We start from the raw sequence: 26326 nt of genomic DNA, 5'->3' as shown, positions 1-26326 counted from the left end.
CTCCAATGCTGTCATCAACACGGAAGGATCAACACAAAATACTTTTCTTTTCTTTTCTTTTTTTTGGTTTTTCGAGATAGGGTTTCTCTGTGTAACAGTCCTGGCTGTCCTGGAACTCGCTTTGTAGACCTCCAGCTCACAGAGATCTACCTGCCTCTGCCTCCCAAGTGCTGGGATTAAAGGCGTGCGCCACCACCGCCCGGCTCACAAAATACTTTCCTACTGTAGTAGCTTATGTCCTCAATATTACAAAAGGATATTTATCCTTTAATAATGGACATATATGTAGTCCTTATTAAATGCATTTTTAAATGGAAAGTCCATTTGAAACATAAAAGCTTAAAAATTATGAGCATGCCTATTCTGAAGTCTAGTGCAAGGTTGTATTTTTTCCTTCAGTGATCTGGAGTTTTATCTTGTGAAGAAAGAAAAACCAGTTAGTTCTTGCAGGGTACAGTTAAGTAATACAGTGTAATAATAGTAGACGTTTCCACTGACGTTGCTAACTTGTCTTGCTTCCCCCTGTGCTTTGAATATGCAATCAAGAAAACAAAGAGGTGAGTGCTCTTCTCTTTTTGAATTGATTTATGGTTGATTGCGATTTTATGGGAAATTAAAGAATTTTTACTAACTCCTGTAGAAAGAAGAAACGGAAGGAGAGACAGAATACAAGTTTGAATGGCAGAAAGGTGCTCCAAGAGAAAAGTAAGCACTGGCTTGTTACTAGGAGAAGATGTGTATCGTTGTCTGCTGGCCTTCTTGCCTGATGGTTCATTTAACAGGGCAAATAACTAATGGGATTCACCTCAGACAACCAGTATGCTTCATTCTAGCCTTGATTTATGGACTTGTTCACTTTTTAAAACTGTACATTATCCGGTTATGTAGACCAGTGGTTCTCAACCTGTAAGTTGCAACCTCCAAAAGACCATCAAAAAACATAGATATTTACATTAGGATTAGTAACAATAGCAAAATTACAGTTACAAAGTAGCAACAAAGATAGTTTTATGGCTGGGGTCACCACATTAGGAATGCTGGAAACCACTGATACAGACACTTAAAAATTGATGTTGGTTTTACATTTCCATAGTAGTAATGTATTTTTTGTTGTAAGAACAAATTTGTTTTCAGGTTAACTGCCATTGAATTTATTAAGTTGTTCTTAATACATTTTATTTGTATTTAATAGATATGCCAAAGATGACATGAACATCAGAGATCAGCCCTTTGGTATTCAGGCAAGTGACATGTATTTTACTCTTTAAGAATGATTTTTATTTAGTACATATATCTCTACATTATTTTCCAGAAGATGTTTGTATTAGTTCTCTAAAGGAGCAGAACTGATGAGATGAATTTATATATCAAGGGGATGTGTTATGCTGGCCTTGAGGATCTGCTTCAGGCAGCGCAGCAGTGGCTGGCGCACAGTGGAACGGCTGAGGATGCAGTAGCTGTTCAGTCCCCGCGGCTGGACGTCTCTGCAGTCCTGGAGGGTCCTGCAGAGCTGCTGCTCTCTAGTCTGTGTCGGAGTCTTGAAGAAGTTGGATTTAATACCAGCAGCAACAGGAGAGAGAAACTTAAACTTGCCAGTGAGAGAGAGAGCAAGCAGGCAGAAAGTGAAGCTTCCTTCTTTGAGTTCTGTTTATGTGGGCTGTCACCAAGAGGTGTGGCCAGCTTTGATAACTGATCAAGAAAATCCCTCATAGGAGTGTCTTAGGTTGGGTCCTATGGCTGTGAAGAAACACCGTGACCAAGGTAACCCTTATAAGGAAAACATATAAGGAAAACAGCCCTGTCCCTCCAGGGCTGATCCTTGAATCAGGGCTGGCTTACAGGTCAGAGGTTCAGTCCATTATCATCATGGCGGGAAGCATGGTGGCATGTAGGCAGACGTGGTGCTGGGGAAGGAGCTGAGAGCTCCACATCTGGATCCCCAGGCATCAGGAAGAAACAGTGGATCTAGATTGAGCTTCTAACACCTCAAAGCCTGCCCCCAGTGATGCACTTCCTCCAACAACAGCACACCTACTCCAGGAAGGCCACACCTCCAAAGCATCACTCCCTGTGAGCCTCTGGGGACCATTTTCTTTCAAACCACCACACTGGAGTGTCCAGCAGCTTGGGTTTTAGTTAATTCCAGATGTAGTCAGGTTGCCAGGCCAAGGTTAGCATCACAATGTTTAAGCTAAAACAACTTTGTGATTTATATTTATATCAAATGATAGGAATGAGGAGAAAACATGAAATGTAGTAAGCAGATGGAAGATGAAAATCAAGTGAAGTGAAGGTATAATGATGTGGTCAATCCAGTTTTCAAATAATCTGGAAAACTAACTCGAGGTCAAGAAAAGATGTTAAAATGTTACTGATTTAGAAACAGTCAGCTGTCCCTCCAGGGCTGATCCTTGTGAAAAACATTGCTGTAGTCACCTGTGCGATTGTGTGGCAGCTCTCCTGACACATCTCCTGTCACAACAGCAGCCGAGGAGGTGCAAACACACACACACATATAAAATGAAAAACTTAAAATACTAGTTTTTTGTTTTTTGTTTTGTCGAGACAGGGTTTCTCTGTGTAGCTTGGGCACCTGTCCTGGCTCTTCCTCTATTGATCAGGCTGGCCTCGAACTCAGATCCGCCTGCCTCTGCCTCCCGAGTGCTGGGATTAATGCGCCACCACCCGGCATTAAAATACTGTTTTTACTTCACAGAGTAAATTTGCTAACCTGTGGTTTAGAAATGTGAAACTTGAGGGCTAGAGAGACTAGCTCAGTGAAAAAGCACTGTCATAGTGTGTTGTGAGGGCCTGCCTTCAGTCGGAGAAATGTACCTCTGTGGTGGCACAGGCCTGGATTTCCAACTTGTGAAAGGTAGAGGCGAGGCAGGAAGATTGGAAGCTCAGCCTGAGCTGTACAGAGACCCTATATATATAAAGGAGGGGAGTGGATACTCGGTGAGTGGATTAGAATTAGGGAACCTAAAATTAAACCGTGACATAATTCTTTGTGATATCTTACCATTTCTTTTTGAATGACATTGTTGTATTGTAGGAGGCACAGATAGGATTGACCTTGGATTTTAGGCAAATTTGTAGAAGAGTTTAGTATTTGTATTGACATACCCATCATTTACAGACACTTTCCCTGGAGATCTTTTTAAAAAGGAACTTAGCCAAGTATGGTGGTGTATATTTCAATCCCAGTATTCTGGAAGCAGAAGCAGGTGGATCTCTGAGTTCAAGGCCAACCTGATCTACATAGTAAGTTCTAAACCAGCCAGGGCTACATAGTGAGGCCCTGTCTCAAAAAAGAAAAAGGGATGGGGGGTGCTAAATAAAAATGCTAAGTTGAATGTTAGGCTATTGGTATTTTGAGAATCAAAATACTGTTTATTTCTCAGGTTCGAAATGTCAGGTGTATTAAATGTCACAAGTGGGGTCATGTGAACACAGATCGAGAATGCCCCTTGTTTGGTCTTTCTGGAATCAATGCAAGTTCTGTTCCTACTGATGGCTCAGGTAAGCATTAGATAAAATTTTTTCAAAGAAAGAAAGATAAAATAACATTTTGATTTAAACTGAACTCTTGTTGTACTTGAGTTTAATTTTTGTGGACTAAGACACATTCCCAGATTAGGATGATAGAGCTAAAGGTGTAACTCAGTGGTAGAGCTCTTTGCTTGTCAAATGTGTATGAGGTCTTGGGTTCAGTCCCTAGCATCCCACTCTCCTTCCTGCCTTCCCCCCAAAAAAGAGGGAAACTCTTCATTATCTATGTTAAAATTGAATGCTCTAAAATAGACATTAACTTTTCTAGCCAAGTTTCTGTGAACTTTATTTGTTTTTTGTTTGTTTGTTTGTTTAAAAGAAGGTCCCATAAAAGCCAGGCTGGTCCTAAACTCACTATGTAGCCAAAGATGGCCTTGAACTCCTGATCCTCATCCTCTACCTCTTGAGTGCTAAGATTATAGCTGTATGGAGACAGGGTCTGACTATGCAGCCCTGGCTGACCTGGAACACACTGTGTAGACCAGGCTGGTCTTGAACTCACAGAAATCTGCCTGCCTCTGCCTCCTAAGTGATGGAATTAAAGGTGTGCACCACCACCGTCCTTTTTAAAATATTTTTATTACGTGGTGTACATGGCACATGCACACTCCTGTGCAGATGGCCAAGGAGGCTAAAAGAGAGTTTCAAGTTAGCTGGAGCTGGCATCACAGGTGGTTGTGACATGAATGCTAGGACCCAAATGGGTCTTCTGGAAGGGCAGGAAGTATTCCTAACTACTGAGTCAGCTCTCCAGCCCCACTAATTTTGATTTAAAGTCAGACACATTAAATATTGATTATCATGTTAGTAGCCTGAAATTAGGAGAAGAAAGAGTGTGTGTGTGTATGTGTGTGTATGAATGTGCATGCATATGTTAATAATGCAAGTGTGTGTACACATTTGTGTATACAAATGCAAATGTGTGAATGCCAGGGGGAATGCAAGCCAGTGTGCAGATGTGGAAGCCAAAGGGCAGCCTCTGGTGTCATCCAGCCCTTGCCTTCCTCCTTGTTTGAGACAAGTTGTCCTTGTTGAATGCTGCATGTTCCCGGATCACTAGTTCATGAACTTCCAGGCAGTCTCCTGTCTCCACTTTTATCTTGTCGTAGGAGAACTAGTGTGTTACTTTCCTATTGCTGTGAAGAGATTCCATTACCAAGGGAACTTATAGAAGAAAGAGTTTATTTGGGCTTACAATTTCAGAATGTTAGAGTCCATGACCATTACATCGAGGAGCATGGCAGCAGGCAGGCAGGAATGCATGGTGCCAAGGCAGTAGCTAAGAGCTTTCATCCTTGTCTGCAAGTAGGAGACAGAGAGAAAGCTAACTCGGAATGGGCTAGATTTTTGAAACCTCAAAGCCCACCCCCTTGACACCTCCTCCAACAATGCCACGCCTCCTAATCCTTCCTGAACAGTTCCACCAGCTGGGGACCTCATATTTAAATATATGAGCCTGTGGGGGCTTTTTTCATTTAGACCACCACAATTAGGATCATAGATACGTGCTGTTGTACCTGGCTTTGCATGGCTTCTGGGGATTGGCTGCTGAGCCCCACACCTGAACAGGAAACACTATTCACTGAACCATCTCTTTAGTCCCAAGAAGTGGTTCTTAAATTTAGGTTCTCCTGATTGTAAAACTAGGCTGGACTGAAAACTTCATTTCTCGTTAGTTGAGAGATGAAACCTTAAGTCATTGAAGTCACTAAACATGGTAAGTGTCTTAGTTAGGGCTTCTGTTGCTGTGAAGAGACACCTTGACCATGACAACTCTTATAAAGGAAAACATTTAATTGGGTGGCTTACAGATTCAGAGGTTTAGTCCATTATCTTCATGGCTGGGGAAGGAGCTACTTCTTGATCTGAAGTCAACAGGAAGTGGACTGAATTAGGCCTAACTTGAGCATAGGAGACCTCAAATCCCCCCCCACAGTGACACACTTCCTCCAACAGGGCCACACCTACTTCAACAAGGCCACACCTCCTAATAGTGCCACTCCCTATGAGCTTAATGGGCAATTACATTCAAACTACCACAGCAAGTTGACTTTTACTTGAAAATTATTTACCTTCTGCATATTGCTTTATACTTAAGAAAATTTGATTTGGTTTGGAGTATAGCTATCATCTTGGTTCTTTTTATGAAAAAACTGAAAAACTTTCATTTAAATTTATTAGAACCTTCTTAGTATTTCATTGAGACAGACCACTAATCAAAGCCCAACTCGCAATAGATCATAGTGAAAATAACGTACTTAACTCAATAAGCTTAAGCAAGTCACATTACTTACATGAGTTTCAGCTCCTGATTTTAAAAATAAGGATAACCCAGGTGTGTGGTGCACACCTTTAATCTCAACTCAGGAGGCAGGTGAATCTCTGTGTTTGAGGCTAGCCTGGTCTACATAGAGAGTTCTAGGACAGGCAAGGCTACATAGAGATCCTGTCTCAAAAACAAACAAACAAAAAAGGCTGGTAGTATAACTTTGATTTCCATCTTTCTTTAAAGTAACTGTTACTACTTTTCCTCCTCCTTGTTCTCTTACTTCTATATAATTTAAAGCTACTTTATACCGAGTATTAGAGTAGTGGTAAAATAAACACTTGATAAACAGCCTTCCTAGAGGGCCATTTGAAAGTATGTATAAAAAAGAACCTTAAGAACAGGACCAGGGAGATGTCTTAGTGGGCAAAACCCTAGTATTAAAGAGTAGAAGCAACCCAAATGTTAAAGTAAGGGGTTAGTGAGATGAACATTGATCTGACAGATGTGCAGGGGTAATCATGAAGCTCCTTGGTAGAGCACATGTTCTATTTGAAAATTAATTACTGTGGTGGTGGCCAGTGTTGAGATAGTTTTGCCATATAAGTTTAGCCCAGGCTGGCATCAAACTTGTGGCAGTCCTCCTGCCTCAGTGCTAGGATTACAGGCTGAGCCACATGCCTACCTTTGAAAATTAATTACTTTTTGGTTTTTTGAGACAGGATTTCTCTGTGTAGCCTTGGCTGTCCTGGACCTTGCTTTGTAGCCCAGGCTGGCCTCAAACTCACAGAGATCTGCCTGCCTCTGCCTCTCATGTGCTGGGATTAAAGGAGTGCATCATCACTGCCTGGCAAAAACTAATTCTTTTAAGACTATAGTTTATTTCCTTTTTCAAATAATTGTATCTCGGAACTTCATATTTAGCATTGTCCACATTATCCAGTAAATTTTATTTTGAACTTTGTATTTTAACTTACAGACGATAACATGTTCTACCCATACAGCCTAATTAAAATATTAACATGTCACATGAGAACACAGACAAGAGCTCCAAGTTTCCAGTCTAGCTAGGAACACAGACCTGACTATCTATGAATCTGCCTAAGAGAGAATGACTTAGGTAAGGCAGATCTTGTGTTGGGGAAAGCTTAAAAGACCAGAAATAAAACACAAGCACAAAAAAATTAACTTGAGTCACTTTAGATGATTAGTCTCAGATATAAATGGCTCTCATAAAAAGTGGGTCGGCCACTCATGCTGCAGCCTGTATAAATACTGACTTTCTGGGGCTAGAGAGGTGGCTCAGCAGTTGAGAGCACTTACCAGAAGACATGGGTTGGCTTCTAGCACCCACATAGTGGCTCACAATTGCCTGTAACTCCGTGTTCATGGGGACCCAGTGCCATCTTCTGACCTTCACTGTCATACATATAACATGATGCCCATAGATAGACCACACTCAGGTGCACATGTGCGCGTGCACATACACAGATAAGTAAGTAAATAGTTTAATGCTAACTTCCATGTCCCATCATAGAATGTGCCATAATGAGAGCATGCAGAGGGAGTCCTCTATGCATGCTCAGTGATACTTGTGATCCGGATATGGGAAAACTGTTGCAAGCGGAATTGATGTTTCAGCATAGTGCTTCTCTGCATGTTGCTTGTTTGTTTGGGAAGGGGAATAACTTAAAGGAAAATGAAAGTTATACTGAAGGAGCTTTCAAAAGGGGGCGTATTTTCAGCATTTCTCATTTTCACTTGTAACCTAATCTAGTACTAGGGAAATAGGCAGAATAGACTGTTAGTATGTTAGATAAGCTGAGGTGCACTGAGTGAATCTGGACTATGATTCTAATATAGAACAAGGCATGTCAGTTAGAACTGGAAGGATTTAGGGAGAATGAAATAGTCGATAAGTTAATTTGTAAGATTACAGGCAATTTTAATTTATATTATATATGATGAATTAAAATTAGAAAAGAAGCTTAAAATTTGAGCTTCTCAAATATTGAATGTCATATGATGGTCTTCTGATCACTAATATTTTCCTTTATATTCCCATATTAAACATAATTTCAAAATAATTGGAATAGCTAAAGAGAGCTTAGTTACTAGTGTGCTGTAAAGGCCGTGTTCATGATGAGAAATGGGTAGCAGACTGAACTAATTCTTGCCTCAGTCTTTATAGAAATACGGTGTTAGGGAAATTTCCATTTGCAGTTTTTCCTTCCAGATTGACAAGGTATAAGTACAAGAAAAGTACAAATAAAGACATAGGGATTTTGAATCTTTATATCATGTACACTAAGAGTGTCTGAAGGCACTGAACTCTGATTAAGTGAAGACAAAAATAGACCAGTACATTTTACCATCTGTGCCACTGTTACATGAGCTAATGCAAGTTCCCAATGTAGTCAGGCATGACTAGATTAATGCCAGTCCTTGAGAAGCTGAGGCAGGAAGATTGAACTACATAGTGAGATTCTTGAAGTCCTGATCTAAATTATATGCACCGTCAAGATTGAGAACTATCTGCTTAAATGGAAGAATAATTGAGATTCAACAGGATAGTGCTTATTTCTGTTTGCTTAAATTGTGGAACTTATAAAAGTCGTAAATTTTTGTCCTAAGGAAGTAATCATGGATATGTTGTTAAAGGACAAAAAATGGCTGACTATTTAATGGAAAGGTATAAATGAGTAAGTATAAACATTGTTACCATGGCATACTTAACTGTGCAGCAATTAAAATGATAGGAAGAAACTTGGCTTGGTGGTGCATACTTCTGATCTCTGTACTTAAGAGAGAATCAGATTTCAACCAGGGATGTACAGTGAGACCTGTCTCAATAATTAAATAAGATGATAGGAAAATTCCTTAGTGATATGGATGTTGTTTACAACATTTGGTCAAATAAAAAGACCAGTTATAACACATTAAGGCCAGAGCTCAGTGGTGGAGGCTTTGTTTACAATGCACGAGGCTCTGGATTTGAGCTCCAGCAGCACAACACTTTATCAATTAATTAATTAATTAAGCAGTAGTTAGACTTGTGTTTCTCTTTATCTCTAGGTAGACTTGGAGTGAAGCACATAATTTAGAAAAGGTATTGGAAGGAAGTAGACCAAAATATTCAAAGTGCTTTTATTTGGTAGGATTACCTACGATACTTTGCCCCATATTTTTACTTATCTGTATCTCCAACAGTGAAAGTAAATCACTTTTCAAATTTTTTAATGAACATTGTTTTAGGAGAATTAAAATTATACATAGGGGATCGGGTATTTTAAATCATGTTGCTCCATTAACAACGTCTTCAAAGTCCAACCTGAGTTTAACACTAGCACTTAATGAAAGCTAATAGGAACTCTTAAAAGCTTCTCAAAAACAAAATCAAAACACTGTTGTATCAAATAGGAAAGCAAACAATGGCAGTGTATTCTGAATTTGAATGCAGTAAAAAAATAAACTGACCAATTTCCTAATCCACTTGCTGATTCAAGCTAAAAACGTCTTTTCATTTAAAAAAAAAAATCACCTATTGAATAATGTCCTGCCAGTGAATAGAGATTATTTTTGCAATAAGGCAATTTCAGTGGATGTGGTTATCATGGGATAATCACACCCCTGGGGTACAGCCTTGTGCCTGTAATCTCCCAGGAGTGTAATTATTTCATGATAACCACACCCCCTGGTGTTACATTATTTCTATTATGAAATTCTTAGTATAGTGTATAAAGTAACTTACTTTGATCACTGGAAACTGCAAGGTGCTGTTAGACTATTCCAGCTGTGAGGTTTACAGAGACCAGCTATAAGATTTACTTCTCCTTTACAGAGTTAAATTAGGCAATCAAAATGCTTCTTTGGGCTAAGCTGGTTTAGAATATCTTTTCTGCTGATAAGATCATCTTAAGTTTGTAAGTTTCTATCCACTCCAGACACATCAAAATTACCTCCAAAACTTGTAAGCTTCAACCGTGAATGAATTTTTATAGAATAGCTTTCCTACAGTATAATTAAATGGCAGCCCACATGTCTTTTCTATACTGGGTAGCTTTTTTTTTTTTTTTCTTTCTAACAATGTGTCATGTGGCCCAAGCCTGGCTTTACCTCAATATGTAGCCAAGGATTTCCTTGAACTCTGATCCTTCTGCTTCCACCTCCTGAGTGCTGGGATTATAGGCTGGTGTGTGCAGTTCTAAGGATCAAACTCAGGGCTTCATGCCTACTGGGAAACACTGTACCATCTGAAGTTGTATCCCTAGCCCTGTCACCTTTATTTTTACTACTGACTCTTAACTTTTAATGAAGATTATAATTAAACTTCTTTTGACAAAGTAGAGTGGAAAATTTAAAAAGTTTTTTCATCAACTTTGTTGAGCTATAATTTCAAATGAACAATTCAATTCTGTGGGTTTGTCTATATAGTTTTGATGCCCCAGAACTTCTTTGTAGACTAGGCTGGCCTCAAACTCACAAAGATCTGCCTGCTCTGCCTCCTGAGCACTGGGATTAAAGTCATGCACCATCACCACCTGGCCTCAGTTCTGCAGTTTTGAATTCATTTGCAGAGTTGTATGTCCATAGCAGTCAATTTTAGGACATTTTTACCACCCCAAAAAGAAACTCCTCACCCTTGAGCTTTCATTTACCGGTTAGTTCCAAGGGGAAGGCAGGCGCTGATCTATTTACATCTGTAGATTTGCTGTTTGGGCTATTCTCCTCTTCCATAGAATAGTGTCCTGTTATGATAAAACACTTACACAGCAATGTGAATTGTTGTATAATAAACCTTCTAACCCACCAAGAAACAAATTAATATGTAGTTATCTAAAAAACAGTGTGCCAGGTTGTTTTCATGAAATAAAAAGTGAAACTCTATTTCCTAAATGCTTCCTTTTCCTGGATGAGATTTCTCATATCCATGCTTGTTTGGCTTCAGCCTTCTGTCTCGAAGACACTGATGCCAGCCCTCAGCAGTCCCTGTGTAGATGGTGGACTTGAGTTGCTGAAGCACTTTGAGTGGTTAATGACAACCTGCTTCAGCCTGCTTCTTAGCCAACCATCACCCACCCTTTAATTTTAGTTCTTCTCCAATACAGGAAGCACTTGAACCAATCCTAAAGCTCTGATAATGCCAGTTGTTGGTTTTCGGTATGGATCAAAAAAATGCACCATTTAGAAACATTCAACTTCATTATTTTTGTAAATGTTGTAAATGATCATATGGTTTTTCCTTTTTAGCCTGATAACATGATTTGTGGTTACATTAATTGAGTTTGTACATTTGGTTTTTTGACAGACTGGATTCAGAACTTACTTTGGAGTGCTGACTAATCTCAAATTTTGGATTCTCGTGCCTTAGCTCCCAAGTGCTGGGATTACAGGTGCAAGCCACCACACACAGATGTATGAATTGATTTTCAGATGTTGAACCAGCCTTGCATATCTTACTGCGATATAAGTTGTTTTTATACATTATTGGAATCAATTTGCTAATACATCGTTAAGAATTTCTACATCTGTGTTCATGAGAGATACTGGCCTGCAGTTTTTCTATCCTTTTATATTCTCTTTAGATGCTTGATAGATTTAGCTAGTAAATTCATCTGGGCCTGAAGCTTTCTAACGTCAAAGGTCATTATTATTGATTATTAAATTTCTTTAATTGCGGGAGTGTTTTAGTAAAACTCGAAGACACACGTTCTGTTATTCCCTTTCTAACACCTGGGGTCTGTAGTGATGTCTCTTCTCTCTTTCCTGTGGTTAGTCCTGTGCCCCTCTCTTCTCCATATCCGGCTGATGCATTTGCAGTTTTGTGGTCTTTGAAGAGAAGTAGTTTTCAGGGTGGGGAATTTTTCTCTCCTGTTCTCCATTTTATTTCTTTTTGGGTTTAATTTATTGTTCTTTCAGGTAAGATTTGGTGTTGGTTTTGGAGTGGGCTTTCTTTGAAATGCCTTAACACATGCTAGTCAACATTACCATTGAGCTATACCTCTAGCCCCAGAATTGATGTTAACATGTTTTACTGCATCCATTCATTTTGTGTGTGTGAGTGTGCACATATGTGGAGGTCAGAGGCCAAGTTTGGAGAGTCAGTCTGTCTCCTACTATGTGAATCCTGGGGTCAGCCTGAGTCATTAGGCTGCAAGGGCCTTTACCCACTCAGCAATCCCACCACCTCCTAGAATTAAATCTTTCGTATTTTCTGGAATGTCCATTAACTACTGTAATTATCTCTCTAAGTATGTGTTTTACTGTCTCCTATGATTTTTGATAAATTTTATTTTATTGGTTTGGGTCTTTTTTGCTTTTGTTTGTTTGTTTTTCTATTTAGTGATTTCTGGCACTAACCACCCAAAGTTAGGTCAGAACTTCTCAAAAAGACTGCCTTGATCTAAGAGAGCAGCTGCTACATGGTCAGGCATTCCCAGACTACTCACCAAAACCCCTGCAAATCAGGGCTTCCTCCAGCAGCCCAGGGCTATGGACTCCTAGAACTCAGGAAAGCACTATTCTTAGGCTTATAGTTTTATAGCCGAAAGAAAGGCTCCAGAGCAGGAGCAGCAACAAAAGAGCCACCTAGAACAAGGCTCAAGGACAGGCATGAGACTTCCTGCAGAAAGTCAACCACTGTGTCCTCCTGTACACTGATGGGAACAATGTGCTCCGTGTGATTGACCAGGGAAGCTTACTTAAACTGCTGAAAGTTCTTATTGATGCTTTAATAGCATAGATTAGATCCTGTACCATGGTTGGACTCAGTCTTCAGCCCCTCCATCCTTCCCAGAGCTCTGTTACCACCAGGCTCAAAGCCCAGGCCTCTGATCACATGGTTTGTCTTTTTGACATGTCCAGCCGCTGTGCTTAACCATTTCTTTAACCTGAGCTATCCTGGTTCATTGTTGGTTACCCTAATAACATAAACTTCCTGTCAGCTATGGTTGCTTAGCAGGCTGGTTGTTCTCTTTATATTATTATTTGTGGAGTTCTATCTCTCCTTCCACATTTATGTGGACTCCACTGGTCAAACTCAGATTGTCAAGCTTGCATAGCAAGTTGCCCCCACTGAACATCTCACCAGCCCAGGTATATATTTTTTCTATATTTAACACTTGACAAATTTCAAATATGGAGACACTCTCCAACTGGAGTGAAAAACCGACCACATTCTTTTAGTAAACAGCTGCTATGTTTTTATTTTCCTTAATTCAGAATACATTTTTAGTCTTTCCTGACACCTCCTTGCTGTGTGTTATTTAGAAGTGTGGATCTCCAACTATTGTGAGATATTCTAGCAAATTTTTGGTTTAAATCGGTGATCTGAGATCATGCCCTGTACAATTTCCATTCTTTCTCATTTGTTTAGCTGTGTGGTCCAGAATGTTTACTATTTGGTGAATACTATATATTAGTGTGAGAAAAGCATATATTTCAAGTATTAGTTTTCCCTCAAATATTTTGATACTCTGCCATTAGGTATGTACACATTTCAGATTATTGGATATTTTTGGAGAATTGCCCCTTTACCATTACAATGCCTCTCTTCATCCTTAATAATTGTCCTTGCTGTGGTGGTCTGAATGAGAATGGCCCCCATAGACTCATCCTTAGTCATCAGGGAGTTGCACTACTTGAGAAGGATTAGGAGGTGTGGCCTTAGAGGAAGTGTGCCACTCACTGTGACTGGGCTTTGAGGTTTCAAAAGCCCAAGCCAGGCCCAGTGTCTCTCTTCCTGCTGCCTGTGGAGCTGGATGTAGAACTCCAAGCTACTTCTTGAGGACCATGTCTGCCTGTGTGCTGCCATGCATCGCCATTATCCATAATGATAATGGACTAAACTTCTGAAACTGTAAGCAAGGCCAAAATAAATGCTTTCTTTTATAAGGGTTGCTGTGGTCATAGTGTCTCTTCACAGCAGTAATAACCCTAACTTAAGACACTTGCTTCGAACTCTGTTAGTGTCAAATTAACGTTAGTATGCTAACTTTTCTGATTACTGTCAATGTAGTATGTCCCTTTCTCCATCCTCCTCTCTGAAGAACTACTTTTAATATTTCCTATAATACAGGTCTAGCTTCCAACAAACTCTTCATTCATCTGAGGCTTTTGCTTCTTACTTACTTCTGAAACCCTTCATTGGATTTTGAATTCTTTATTGGTAGCTTTTTCTTTCAACACTTTAAATGTCTCTGTCCCCCTCTCCCCCTCCTCTTCCCATGCTGAAGATGAGACCCAAGGCTTTCTGTGTGCTCAGCATGTGCTCTGCTGTAGCCACACCCCCAGCCCCCCACTTGCTTCTCCCCTTGCGTGTTTTTTTATTGTAGTTTTTCTGTATTTAGATTTATTTTATTTTATGAATGTCTTGCCTGCACGTGTGTCTGGGCACCACATGTGTGCTTGGTGCCAGCAGAGGTCAGATGATGTGTTGGATCCCCTGGTACTGGCGTTACAGATGGTTAAAAGCCACCATGTGCTAGAAACCAAACCCAGGTCCTCTGCAAGAGCAACACGTGTTAACCTCTGAGCCATCTCTCCAGCCCCTAAATTATTTTTTAAGTGATTCTTTGAAATTCCACTGATGCCAACAAATTAATTATAGTCCTTTTCTGTCAATAAATGGCTCTGCTTTTTGTTAAGGCCATGTCTGATCCTAATGGAAGATCGAGCTCTCATAATCTCAAAGGGTATTCTGAGTCTCCAGTCACTGTCATAGTCTATATATGTGCCTGCACACACCTGGGTTGAGCCCCATGGATCCTCTTGTCTCCATCCTGGTGCTGGAATTACAGGCATTTAGCACCACAACTCAGCTTTTCCCTGAGTACTGGAGGTCTGAACTCATGTCATAGTGCTCGCTGGAGGCACTTTACTGACTGAGCCCTCTCTCCAGGCTCATAAGTCTCCTTTATGTGACTGTCTCAACTGTTCCATCTACTATTGTCAGCTTCAGTAGAGGAAATTAGCTTGTGCTTGTCTGGGTAAAGAATGAAATTTAGTTGGTCTTGTAAATACTAATTCTTCTACCCAAATCAAACTTGGGGAAGAATGTGAACCTTCATTGTGTTCCACTTAGAATGCTCTGCTTTTACTCTTTCCTAAACCTCTGAAAGTTTGAAAATGATACTCGGTTAATAGTTTCCTCCTGGAAACTTTTTCTGAACTAGGGACTTTATCTTAATGTTTTTGTATCCCCATTGCCTGTACAGTGTACATGTTTAGCAGATGATAGTTTACTTAGTAAGTGTGTGCCTGGAAAAGCTCCACTAACCATTCAAAACAGCAAAGGTTATCATTTCTTCTAAATATTTTATAATAGAAAGTTTATAATAGAAAGTTGTACTTTTCCTATGAACTGATTTTCTCAAAAATAATACAAGCTTGAAGACAAAAACAAGACTCCTAAAATGTTAGTAAGATAGATCTTAAAAATCATTTTCTATATTGTGTCTGATGTTCAAATTCTCCATGCATCTCTCCCCTTATAGTAAGATATATAATGTATAGATACAGTTTAGAGTCTGTAGTGCCACCATTCAGCAATCACTGTTGACTAGATGTATTGTTATAACTTTGTTTTTCTAAGATAGGGTCTCACTGTATGGTCCTGACTGACCTGGAACTTGCTGTGTAGACCAGGCTGGCCTCGAACTCACAGAGATCCGCCTGCCTCTGCCTCCCAAGTGCTGGGATTAAAGGCATACATCCACATTCCCAGCCTCTTACAACTTTTTTAAGTTAAAATGCACTGCCCTTGAGTTTGACAGATGTGTGCACTTGCCAACCACATCCTTGACAAGATGGAGACCATTACCTTCACTCTAGAGATTGCCTGTCTACCCTTTCCAGTTGGCCTCCTCCCATAAGCACTAACTTCTAATTCTGTTTTACTTGTTCCTGAACTTCATGGGTAGTATATTCTCCTCCCCTCCCTCAGGCTGACCTCAAATTCACTGTGTAACCATGGATAACCCTGAATTTATCCTGTTGCTTCAGCATCCCAAATGCTAGGATTACAGACATGCACCACCGTGTGTAGCTAGAGTTTTCCTGCCTTGCCCACAGTCAGGACAAATCTCTGTCACCCACCAGTCCCACAGCCGCTCAGACCCAACCAAGTAAACACAGAGACTTATATTGCTTACAAACTGTATGGCCATGGCAGGCTTCTTGCTAACTGTTCTTATAGCTTAAATTAATCCATTTCCATAAATCTATACCTTGCCACGTGGCTCGTGGCTTACCAGCGTCTTCACATGCAGTTTTTCATGGTGGCGCTGGTGGTGACTCCCTTTCCCTTCCTGTTCCCTTAATTCTCCTCTCTGTTAGTCCCGCCTATGCTTCCTGCCTGGCCACTGGCCAATCAGTGTTTTATTTATTGACCAATCAGATTTGACATACAGACCATCCCACAGCAACTGTGCCCAATTTATGGCATGCTAGGGATCACACCATACGTGCCAACTGAGTCACATCCCAGCCCTCCATGTGCCATGTTTGAGACTCATGGAGAGCCAGAGCATTTATATTTCTGTAACTAATTTACAGTGAATAGCAAGTTCTGATGCTTCGTGGTCTCACAACACAGAGGAGTCTCACAGTCCCTGCCGCAGATGAATTAGCTTTATTGTTGTATCACCATTTTCCATGTAAATTAGGTTGGAAACATAAGTAATAAAGATATGATCAAATATGTCATAGACCTTTATATTGATTCTGCAAGGCAAGGTTGTTTTTAACAAACAGTAATTTTGATTAGCATACAATAAGGATAGTTTCATATTTTCTTGTCTTTGTATTTTTCAGCCACATAGATGAAAATGAAATGTTTAATTTTCCTTTATGTTCTATGTCTTAATAGAGACCAGTTAGCTGTCTTCAGTATGAAGTTGGGGTAAGGCAATCAGGAGCCTTGTTGTCTCCCGCCTCCACTAAGTTGAACTGGCAGTGTGTCAGGAAAATCCTGAGGATGGCACAGTTTAATACAGTTAGTACAGTTGGGGCTTGCATAACCTTTAGAAAAATCATCCATAGAACATCCCCGTCTTTATAAATAAACATCACCCACACGCTTTATTAATAGCCTTGTTCACTTTTTCCTGGGACTTATGCTACATGTTTCTGCTTCATCCCCTGCTTTTTTTTTTTCCTTTCCTTTCCTTTTTCTTTTCCTTTTTCCTTTCCTTTCCTTTCCTTTCTTTTCTTTCAATTCCTTAAGTTAGCATACAGAGTAATGGGTTTCATTATGGTATTTTGTAACATGTCATTATACCTTGTTTTTATTCAATCTTTTTCTTTTTTTTTTTTTTTTTTTTTTTTTTTTTTTTGAGACAGGGTTTTTCTGTTTAGTCCGGAACTTGCTTGGTTAGACCAGGCTGGCCCCAAACTCAGAGAGCCATCTGCCTCTGCCTCCCAAGTGCCTAGATTAAAGGCATGAGTCACCACATCTGTCTTCCATTTTAGTCTTTTTTAAAAGACAATTTTTGATAAGCTTTCTAGATTTTTTTTAATATGTATGTGTGAGTGTGCCTGTGTATCACATTCGTGCCTAGTACCCATGGAGACCAGAAGAGAGTTACAAGCCTGTTGTAAGCCTCCATGTCATCTGCAAGAGCAGCCAATTTTCTGACCAGCTCAGCCATTTCTCCAGCCCCTCCCTCCATAAGTTTTCTTAAAGGCAAACTTGTTATGGTACAGTAAGGAATTGGATGTAAATATGAGATAGTTCGTGATGATTCCCACTGGCTCTCTCTTTGAATAGTGTACTAGTGTCCCTATGTGTCCTTGGAGTGAAGGGACAAACAGTGATTCCCTAGACATACAGTCAGTTTAACCTTAGGAAAGGACAAAAAGACCTCCAGGAGCCTGTAATCCCAGTACTTGGGAGATAGAAGCCAGAGGAGCAAGAGTTCCAGGTTATTCTCAAATGCATATCAGGTTCAAGACCAACCTGGGCTACAGGAGGCCTTGTCTCATTGCTCCTGCTCCCTCCCCCAAAAAGGTTCTGCTTCATGGAAATGGTGGTGCTGTGGACCCAGTTAATGTGTTAAACTGGGGGAAGGAAAGAAGGAAAGGCTTCTTTCTCGTGTGTGTGTGTGTGTGTGTGTGTGTGTGTGTGTGTGTGTGTGTGTGTGTACACACAACAATTTCGGATGTCATTCCTTGGGTGCCAGCTACCAGACCTGGAACTTGCCAAGTAGGCTAGGCTGGCTGGCGAGTGAGCTCCAGTTATCTGCCTATCTCAATCTCCTCAGTACTGGGATTCCAGACAGATGCTACTAGGCCAGGCATTGTGGTGCATGCATGTCTCAAAAAACAAAATAAACAAACCCCAAAAAAAGAAAAGAGCAAAACAAAAAACCAAATGCTTGCTAGCACACTTTTTCTTTTACATGGGTTCTGGAATTGAATTCGGGCCCCCGTGCTAACTGAGCTATCTCTCTGGCCCAGGAAAGTTTTGTCACACCAGTTTACTCCCCACAGCTCACCACCCTCTCTTCATTCAGTGCCACAAATTATAGACAGAAATGGTCATTTGACTCAGGAGGCTGAATCAGGAATATTCCTGAGCCATATTTGGGATACACACTGAGTTCTGTCTCAAGAAGGAAAAAAAGAAAAGCTTTCTTGGAAAGGAATGCTGAACTGCTGTGAACTGAGTGAAGGTAGCCTGTGCTAGTGGTGAAGTAGAGGTGTATGCCTTCCGCATTTGTCAGGGACTGCTGTCCCCTGACTGCTTCAGATGGGCGGCCTTTCCTCGTGAAGCCCCTTTACTTTCTATTGTCAGGTTTTGTGTTTGGCTTTTTGAGACAGGGTCTTTCTTGGGTTACTCGGGCTAGCCACTAACTGTGTAGCTAAGGGAGACCTTGAACTCTGTCTCCACTTCCTGCATACTGGGATTTAAGGCATATGTCATGCATGCATCCAGCTGAAAACTTCTGAGTCTCTGTGTGACTCTCTAATGTAATACCTGTTTTACTGTAGAGCACTTTACCTCCCATTGATTTTTGTCTTTCTAAAAAATAACAACCTTTAGTAAGCAGATTAAGCCCTTTGCAAATGTAATCTGTACAACATATTTCTCTTCAACATATTCCACTTTCTGGGATTTCTTCTCTGAGATGCAGTTGCATGAGTAGTTTTCCTAGGAGAAAAGTTTGTCTCTAGTCAGGACACAAACTAAAAACCATCATCAAAATCAGGATTTTGACCCAGTCCGTATCACAGTGAAGAAAGTCTGAGACTAAGGAATGTGTAGAGCAGTTGCTCAGTGGACTGGCTTTCCTGCTGTGGAGGAGGCCAAACCCGGTTGGCTTAGATGCCCTGCAGCCCTCACAGACACATTGCAGGACAGATTCCTAGACTGTAAATGCGGTTCCGTTGGCAGAGGGCTTGCTCAGCATGTGGAAGCCCTGGGTTTGCTTGTGACAGGTGGCTGTGCGTGCTTGTAATCCCAGCTCTCAGGAGCTGGAGGTATGGAGATCAGAAGTCCAAGGTCATCCTTGGCTACATGAGACCTGGTCTTGAAAATAAATAAACAGCACAGTTGGCCTTTTGAAAAATTCTTCAGTGAATTCTGGCATTGTAAATTTATGAAAAAAACAAAAACAAAAACAAAAAAACAAAACAAGCATTCCTATGACCCATATCCAGCTGTAATTTACCAGACATTAAAAGGTGCTTATTTTGTGTTTGAACATACTTGTGCAGTCTCTTTTATTGAGGTATCTATTTTGCCAGGGGTGATATCTCACACCTTTACTGCCTGTTCAGTATCCTGAACTGTAGTGTTGATACCCTATCTAGAGAGTGGTCAAGGGAGAGAACCTTGTATACACACATACAGGCTTATATGTGTATGATATATACACACACATGCATATATGTTTATTGTATTTGTTTTGACTTTTCAAAGAGCTGGAGTTAACTTTTGTCAGCATAATTCTACATAGCCTCTGTCACAGTGACATGGAAAGTATAAAAATGTCTTGCTAAATATATCTTAATTAAACCTGCCTTGTCACATCTTCTAAACCAAGAACTTTAAACCTTGAGCTTTTAACGGTAGGAGATTTAAGTACAAAAATATGGGAACAAAACTTGGCTCTGGATTGGTGAGATATACACAGTGGCAGAGTGGTTGATTAGCAAGTGTGAGGTTCAGTTCCTGGTGCAAAACATGTCTGGGGCCATCCAGATGCCACTCAACCTGATGGCTTGAGTTTGATTCCCCAGACCCACAGATAGAAGGACAGAACCAAGTCTCACAAGTTGTCCTCAGACCTCCATACCTGTACACACACCTAAAAATAATGTAATGAAATTCTTTAAAGAGCACTTTTTATCATTTAAAAAATATCATCCCAACCTGGTCTCCAAATCAAGTTCCAGGATAGGCACAAAACTACACAGAGAAACCCTGTCTCGAAAAAAAACAAAAAAAAGGCCGGGCAGTGGTGGCGCACACCTTTAATCCCAGCACTCGGGAGGCAGAGGCAGGCGGATCTCTATGAGTTCGAGGCCAGCCTGGGCTACCAAGTGAGTTCCAGGAAAGGCACAAAGCTACAGAGAAACCCTGTCTCGAAAAACCAAAAGAAAAAACAAATATATATATTTGTATATATATATATCGTAAAATAGTCATGAAAGTAGCCTGGATGCTATTGATAATAACGACTTTGTCAGGCATGCCACTTGAACACTGTGGAAGCTCGTGCTAAAACAGGAATGTTTGTTTCATAGTCTTAGTATCTGCCACACAGGAAAGACGATTTTCAAGTAGTTAGAATTAGTATAAAGACATTGTTTCTAAAATACTAAAACTACCCATCCTGTGATGAAGATAATGAAATTAAAAGTATCCTCTCACCCTAAGAGCCAGGCTTCTAATTCTATCATATTTTGCTTGGGGAGTATGTTTCTGGGCACCCAACACAGAATGCTGTTCAGGCTAGTCAGGTGCTCTAGCCCTGAGCTCCAGCCCAGCCACAGCATGTGTGCTTTCTGAGTTTGTCTGCTATCATTTGAAGTTGTTAATAGTAAGACCCATTTTATACTTCATAAAATTGTGTTCCTACATAGGAAACTTGAAAAACCACCGAAGTGGCTGTTGTTACTTATTTAAAATATTAGTTGTATGAGTACTTTTATGCCAGTCAGAGGCAACTAATACTTAAAATTCAAATTTTATTTAAGGTTTTATTAATGCTAGTAAGCTAATTATATAAAATAATCCATAGAAATTAGTTTTAATCCCCATGTTCCAATCATGGGCAATTCCCCCCACCATTGTGTGTCTCATAACTAGAACATAGAACAGGTTTACAGTTGTTGATAATTTTAATAGAATAGGAAGTCCTGGAAAACTCAGTAAGGTATTAGTTTATGCCTAAACTTTTTTCACCAAAATTGCTATTGACAAGTGAAGAGACTTAAACTGTATAACTTCTGCTTTTCAGAGTAATATGTAGCTGAACATTCAAATAAGGAGCAAAGGACCAAAAAGCAGAAGGAGAGAACTAAACTCTTTGATCAACAAACTAGAAATCTGCTCTGAATGTTTTTCTGCCCCTCTCCTCATATGAAGCCTTTGCTGGCAGCAGCTTTTCTCCTACCACACTGTACTGTAGCTGCGTCCCCTGGGCTGTTTGGTTTTGCCTAGTTTGTAACCACAGGAGAAGCAAAATGAGATGAGAAATTATAGCTGGGGAGGAAAGAGTTTCCTACCCTGACTAGGTCCCATGGTGAGCAAAGGAAGCCGGCCTTTAAATATTTTGTTAGTACATATTACGAGACCAAAAAGCAGCTTGATTTCCAGCTTAGGATACTGTTGCAAAAGTAAAAGCACCGGTTTGTGGAAAATAGAAAATATGCATACCTACAGCTAGCCTACACTGCTTGTCCCCAACCGTAATAACTAGAAGTTTCAGATTCCAGGTACACATATAAATGCAATAATAACTGAAGTGCCTGAGTATGGATGTATGGTATTGGTAATATCAAGCACATGGTAGTATATTCAGTATTGGTATTTGATTTTTTTAAAAACATACTCTAAAGTGAATTCTTACTGAGAATACCCATTAAAAATTTAATTGTAGTTTTTCATTATTTTGTTTTTATTTTATACTAAAAACTTTCAAGTAGACATTTCAAAAGACAAAGTTACATAAGCCAAGCATCCCCTTGCACGTAAGGAAAAATGCAATTATTTTCTATTCTGAATCTCCAGACTGCTGTTTTAGAAAATCATATCTGATTATTTGCTCAGCAGAAGATTATTGAGTTGATTTAGCTGTGATTTTACTTAACAAAGCTTCAACTGCATTCCTACTGTGGAGTCCAAAAAAGGTAGAGAGATATAAATGATACATTCAAACTGTGATTTTTGTGAACAGGGCCGTCGATGCACCCCTCGGAGCTAATAGCGGAGATGAGAAACAGTGGGTTTGCACTGAAACGAAATGTACTGGGGAGAAACTTGACCGCAAATGATCCATCACAGGTAATGATCTTTTTATCAGTAAGCTGAAAATGTCTGGAAATCTAAACGTGATTGCTTGTGAATTGCTACTTAATGTTTTCCAATATGCATATATCCATAGGAAAGTAAGATAGAGCAAAGAAAATGCTTTAAATGTATTTTGAATTTGCTACTTTATTACTTTAACCTAAATGAGAAATTGTTTATAAACCTATATTTTAATAAATGAAATGGCTCCTTTGGGTTTATGTGGATAAAATGAACTGGTGATAGGATTGTTTGCTCCTTCCTGCTAACACACCCTTGAAATGACATTAAATTGAGCCAACAGAAGTCTATAAACAGCTCCCTAAGCACTATAGAAAATGCTTTAAACTTATTTATTAAACTGTTCATAAATTCAGAAAGTTAGAAGTTTTCAAACTTACTGCATTTTGTGTGTGTAAGAGCCTGTGCATGTGTGTGCATGCAGGCATGCATATAAATGCATGTGCCGGTGCGAATCAAGAGGAAAAAGTGGAAGAGTCAATTCTCTCCACCATGGAGATTCCAGGGATTAAAACTCAGGTCATCAGACTTGGTGGCAAGTACCTTTATACACTGAGCCATTAGCCCTGGCTTGAGTTTTAAAGAATGTATAATTGCATATTTTATAATAAAGTTTAAAGTTACTGATATTTTGGTCTAAGTTTCATGGTCTTCAGATTTTTCAATGTTTGTGCAGATGGGGCTTGCAACCAGGGCCCTGTGCATGTTAGGCAAGTGTTCTGTTCTGGAGCTGTGGTCCCGGCCCTTCAAGATGCTCCTGGTTTTATATTCCATTAAACTAAAAGTGCTGTATTCAGATGGTAAGTCTTCAAGTGTTGAAGAGAGCAGCAGCCTACTGCACTTCTGTCTGGACTTACCTTCCCCGTCCCGATAGTCTCCACGACTTACAGAGCAGTTACATTAACCTTTGATCTAGCTTAGCAGGTGGGGCATAACTGTTGAAATACTCTAATCCCCACACACTTCAGTCCGGAGTACCACACCGGCAGTGGTATGTCCCTGACACGAACTCAGTTCCAGGTGTTCTTTCCTGTCTAGTCACTAGTCTAAATCTAGCAATTGGACTCTTTGTTGACTCAGGACTATGTTGCGAGTGACGGTGAAGAAGACCCTGAAGTTGAGTTCTTAAAGTCGCTGACAACCAAACAGAAGCAGAAGCTACTCAGGTAAGGAAAGAGTCCCTGTGGGACAGCCTTCTCTCCATTGACCCACCTGGGCTCTGCACTCAGCTCAGGGTGAGAGCTCATGGTGATGCGTCGACTGTGGGTCCCTCGTATTGATTTAGTCTTCAGCTAGAGTAAACAGTTTTATCTTTTCAATAATAAGAAAATTAGTGTTTGTGTCCTCAGACTGTACTACCAAGCTATTGTACCTTTCAGAACATTTAATTTGGAAGTAGACTTTTTTGTAGCTTGTATTTTTCTTAATAAAACTGTATATATCTTTGCATACCACTTGCTCTTAGAAAATATTTTTAATGTTTTTTTTTTTTTACATTTTGTGAAATTTTATGAGGAATATTGAAAGAATGTTTAAAATTATAGTAATGCTTAAATTTGTTAAACACACTCCCTGTGGGCTAAAGAATTAAGATCTACCAAGTCCAATAGAGGGCGCTCACCATGTTTCAGTACACGGAGAATGGCTGGCAGAACTAATGAAGAGGCTGGTGTCTCCTAGTAACTCAGAACGCCCATCTAAACAGCTTATGCTTCCCAAACTAAAAATTCAGAAATGAGTGGAATGCTCTGTTTCTAAAAGTAACCAGTTGCTGATAACTAGTAGGTAATTATTGTTTATAATATCAAAGTATATTCTAATCCTCAATTTTGATAATTTTTATTTGGTTTTTGTTTTTTGTTTGTATTTAGTTTTAGTTTTTGTTTTTTTCAAGACATGGTTTCCCTGTGTTGCCCTGGCTGTCCTGGAGCTCGTGCTATAGACCAGACTGGCCCCAAACAGAGAGATCCACCTGCCTTTGTCTCTGGAGTGCTGGGATTAAAGTAGTGCACCACCACCGCCCAGTGATAATTAATGTTAATTAATATTTCCACACTTAAAACTAGATACAAGATTAACCTTTCATCTAACTGCATAGGTCCAATTAATGCTGCATGTCTTTCCCAAGTTTTCTTTAAATCAAGAGAACCATTTTATTTAGAATGCTAAGTAATTTCAAGTTCTGAGTCATAGGAATGTTTTATCAAAAGAATAGTCATTCCCATTGAAGTATGGTCAGGAAGTTGGCTTAATTTAAATTCCTACTCAATGTCTACATGCCTGAATAATTTAAAAGGAAGAAAATGATTTATCATTAAATCAAGTAAATAATGTGTTTAGATGTGGACACCATTTTCAGTAGCTTCTAAGAAGATAGATTGTCTGCTGACAGCTTCTCTTTTGTGATGAAAGAACTGTGTCTTTCCAACCACAGGAAACTGGATAGACTTGAAAAGAAAAAAAAGAAAAGGAAATGTGATAAGAAAAAGAAGAAGCTACAGAAGAACAGAAGTAAACACAAAAAACATAAAAACAAATCCCCTTCCTCCTCCTCCTCTTCCTCCTCCTCTTCCTCCTCCTCTTCCTCCTCCTCTTCCTCTTCTTCCTCCTCCTCTTCCTCCGACACTTCAGAAAGCGGCAGTGAGAGCGACAGCAGGGAAAAGAAGGGAGAGAGGGAGAAGAGGAAGAAGAAGAAGAAAACCAAAAGTTCAGGAAGTAGAGCCAACGACTCTAAAGAGGATGCATCTAAGAACAAACTTCATGAAGAACTTTCTAGCAGTCACAGTGACAGAGGAAAAGCCAAGGAAAAAGTAAGCCTTCTAAGACAAGAGAGTTTGGGGGAGAATAGCAAAGATGTCCGCTCCGGTTCTGACCGAAAGTCCAGAAGCCATCGTCATAGTCCGGAGAAGAGAGGGTCTGACAGCAACGGGGGGGTCCGAAGTCACCGCGGGGCTGGGAGCAGCAGCAGGAGAAGCCGGAGCAGGAGTCCTGGTGGTCATAGGCAAAGGGAGACGAGGAACTGGCCACAGTGGAGTGCTAATGAAGAGCGGACCAGGAGAAGAGACACCAGAAACCATGGTGACGGTGAATACCGAAGAGACGGTGCACCATGAGCACCCAGGAGGAAGGGGGTGGCGGCGGCAGAGGGACAGCTACCTGGGAGAAAGGACTCCATTTCCTACTGAATGTCTTCAGGACGTTATTATCTAATAAAAAAGAGTCTCTTAATTTCCCATCTCCATAAACTGTCATTTCAAGTATGACAGCACCTGAGTACCGCAGGCTGAGTTCGCAGGTATTTGTAGGGACTCTGTTTAGAAGATAGAAAGTTGTCTCTGTTGGGAGCTGTTTCTTATACCTTGTACCAGATTTAAAATATGTGAGTCATTGTGATTTTGTTGTTTTGAAATGCCATTAAAACAGTGATAACCTTGAATGGCTATCAATTCAAATTTGTTATTTTAAGATTTGAATTTACTTGAAGCAAAATGTAACTGATGAAATTCAGTAGAGTAAATAAAACACTGGCTATCGACCAGCATTTCCTTAAGACTTAAAACTCTGTATTTTTTTCTGCAGAGTATGATATTTATAATTGAATGTCCTCTTACTTGTCCATGTTGGCATACAAAATTACTTTAAACTTAACAGTTGTGAAAATCAGAATTCTGACATAGGTCTCACTAGGATAAAATGAAATCATAAGCAGAACTGTCTCCCTTCTGTGCAGCCAGGCTTGGCATCTGACCCCCTTTTCTGTAGTTCAAGGCTACCAGAGGAGGCAAGTCTTTCCCACATCTGGTCACCCTGACACTGAGTCTGCATTCTTCTTCCACTTGGTGAGGACCCTTGGGAATACAGCGGGTCCACCTGACGAGTCCAGAATGATCTCCACATTTAAGATCAACTGATCTCAACCTGCATAATTTATCTGCACCTGCAATTTTCCTTTTCCATATAATGTAACATAT

The 26326-nt window shown here is 40.1% G+C and overlaps 1 protein-coding gene across 1 annotated transcript in view; it reads left to right on the top strand.

Annotated features, from left to right (window-relative positions):
• The window catches only part of Cirsr (corepressor of RBPJ and splicing regulator), a 31599-nt gene extending 5685 nt beyond the window's left edge, over positions 1–25914 (top strand). Inside the window, exons 4-10 of the mRNA XM_006972432.4 lie at positions 547–557; positions 641–705; positions 1193–1241; positions 3405–3522; positions 22222–22328; positions 23436–23521; positions 24790–25914. Of these exons, the coding sequence (XP_006972494.2) occupies positions 547–557; positions 641–705; positions 1193–1241; positions 3405–3522; positions 22222–22328; positions 23436–23521; positions 24790–25468 (1115 nt within the window). The 3' untranslated portion in view covers positions 25469–25914. The remainder of the gene's footprint in view (positions 1–546; positions 558–640; positions 706–1192; positions 1242–3404; positions 3523–22221; positions 22329–23435; positions 23522–24789) is intronic.
• The last annotated feature ends 412 nt before the right edge of the window (positions 25915–26326 follow it).

Source organism: Peromyscus maniculatus, chromosome 4 (assembly GCF_049852395.1).
Source record: "Peromyscus maniculatus bairdii isolate BWxNUB_F1_BW_parent chromosome 4, HU_Pman_BW_mat_3.1, whole genome shotgun sequence".
Taxonomy (NCBI): domain Eukaryota; kingdom Metazoa; phylum Chordata; class Mammalia; order Rodentia; family Cricetidae; genus Peromyscus; species Peromyscus maniculatus.
The sequence above is the reverse complement of the archived record's forward strand: the minus strand, read 5'-3'. Positions and strand labels throughout refer to the sequence as shown.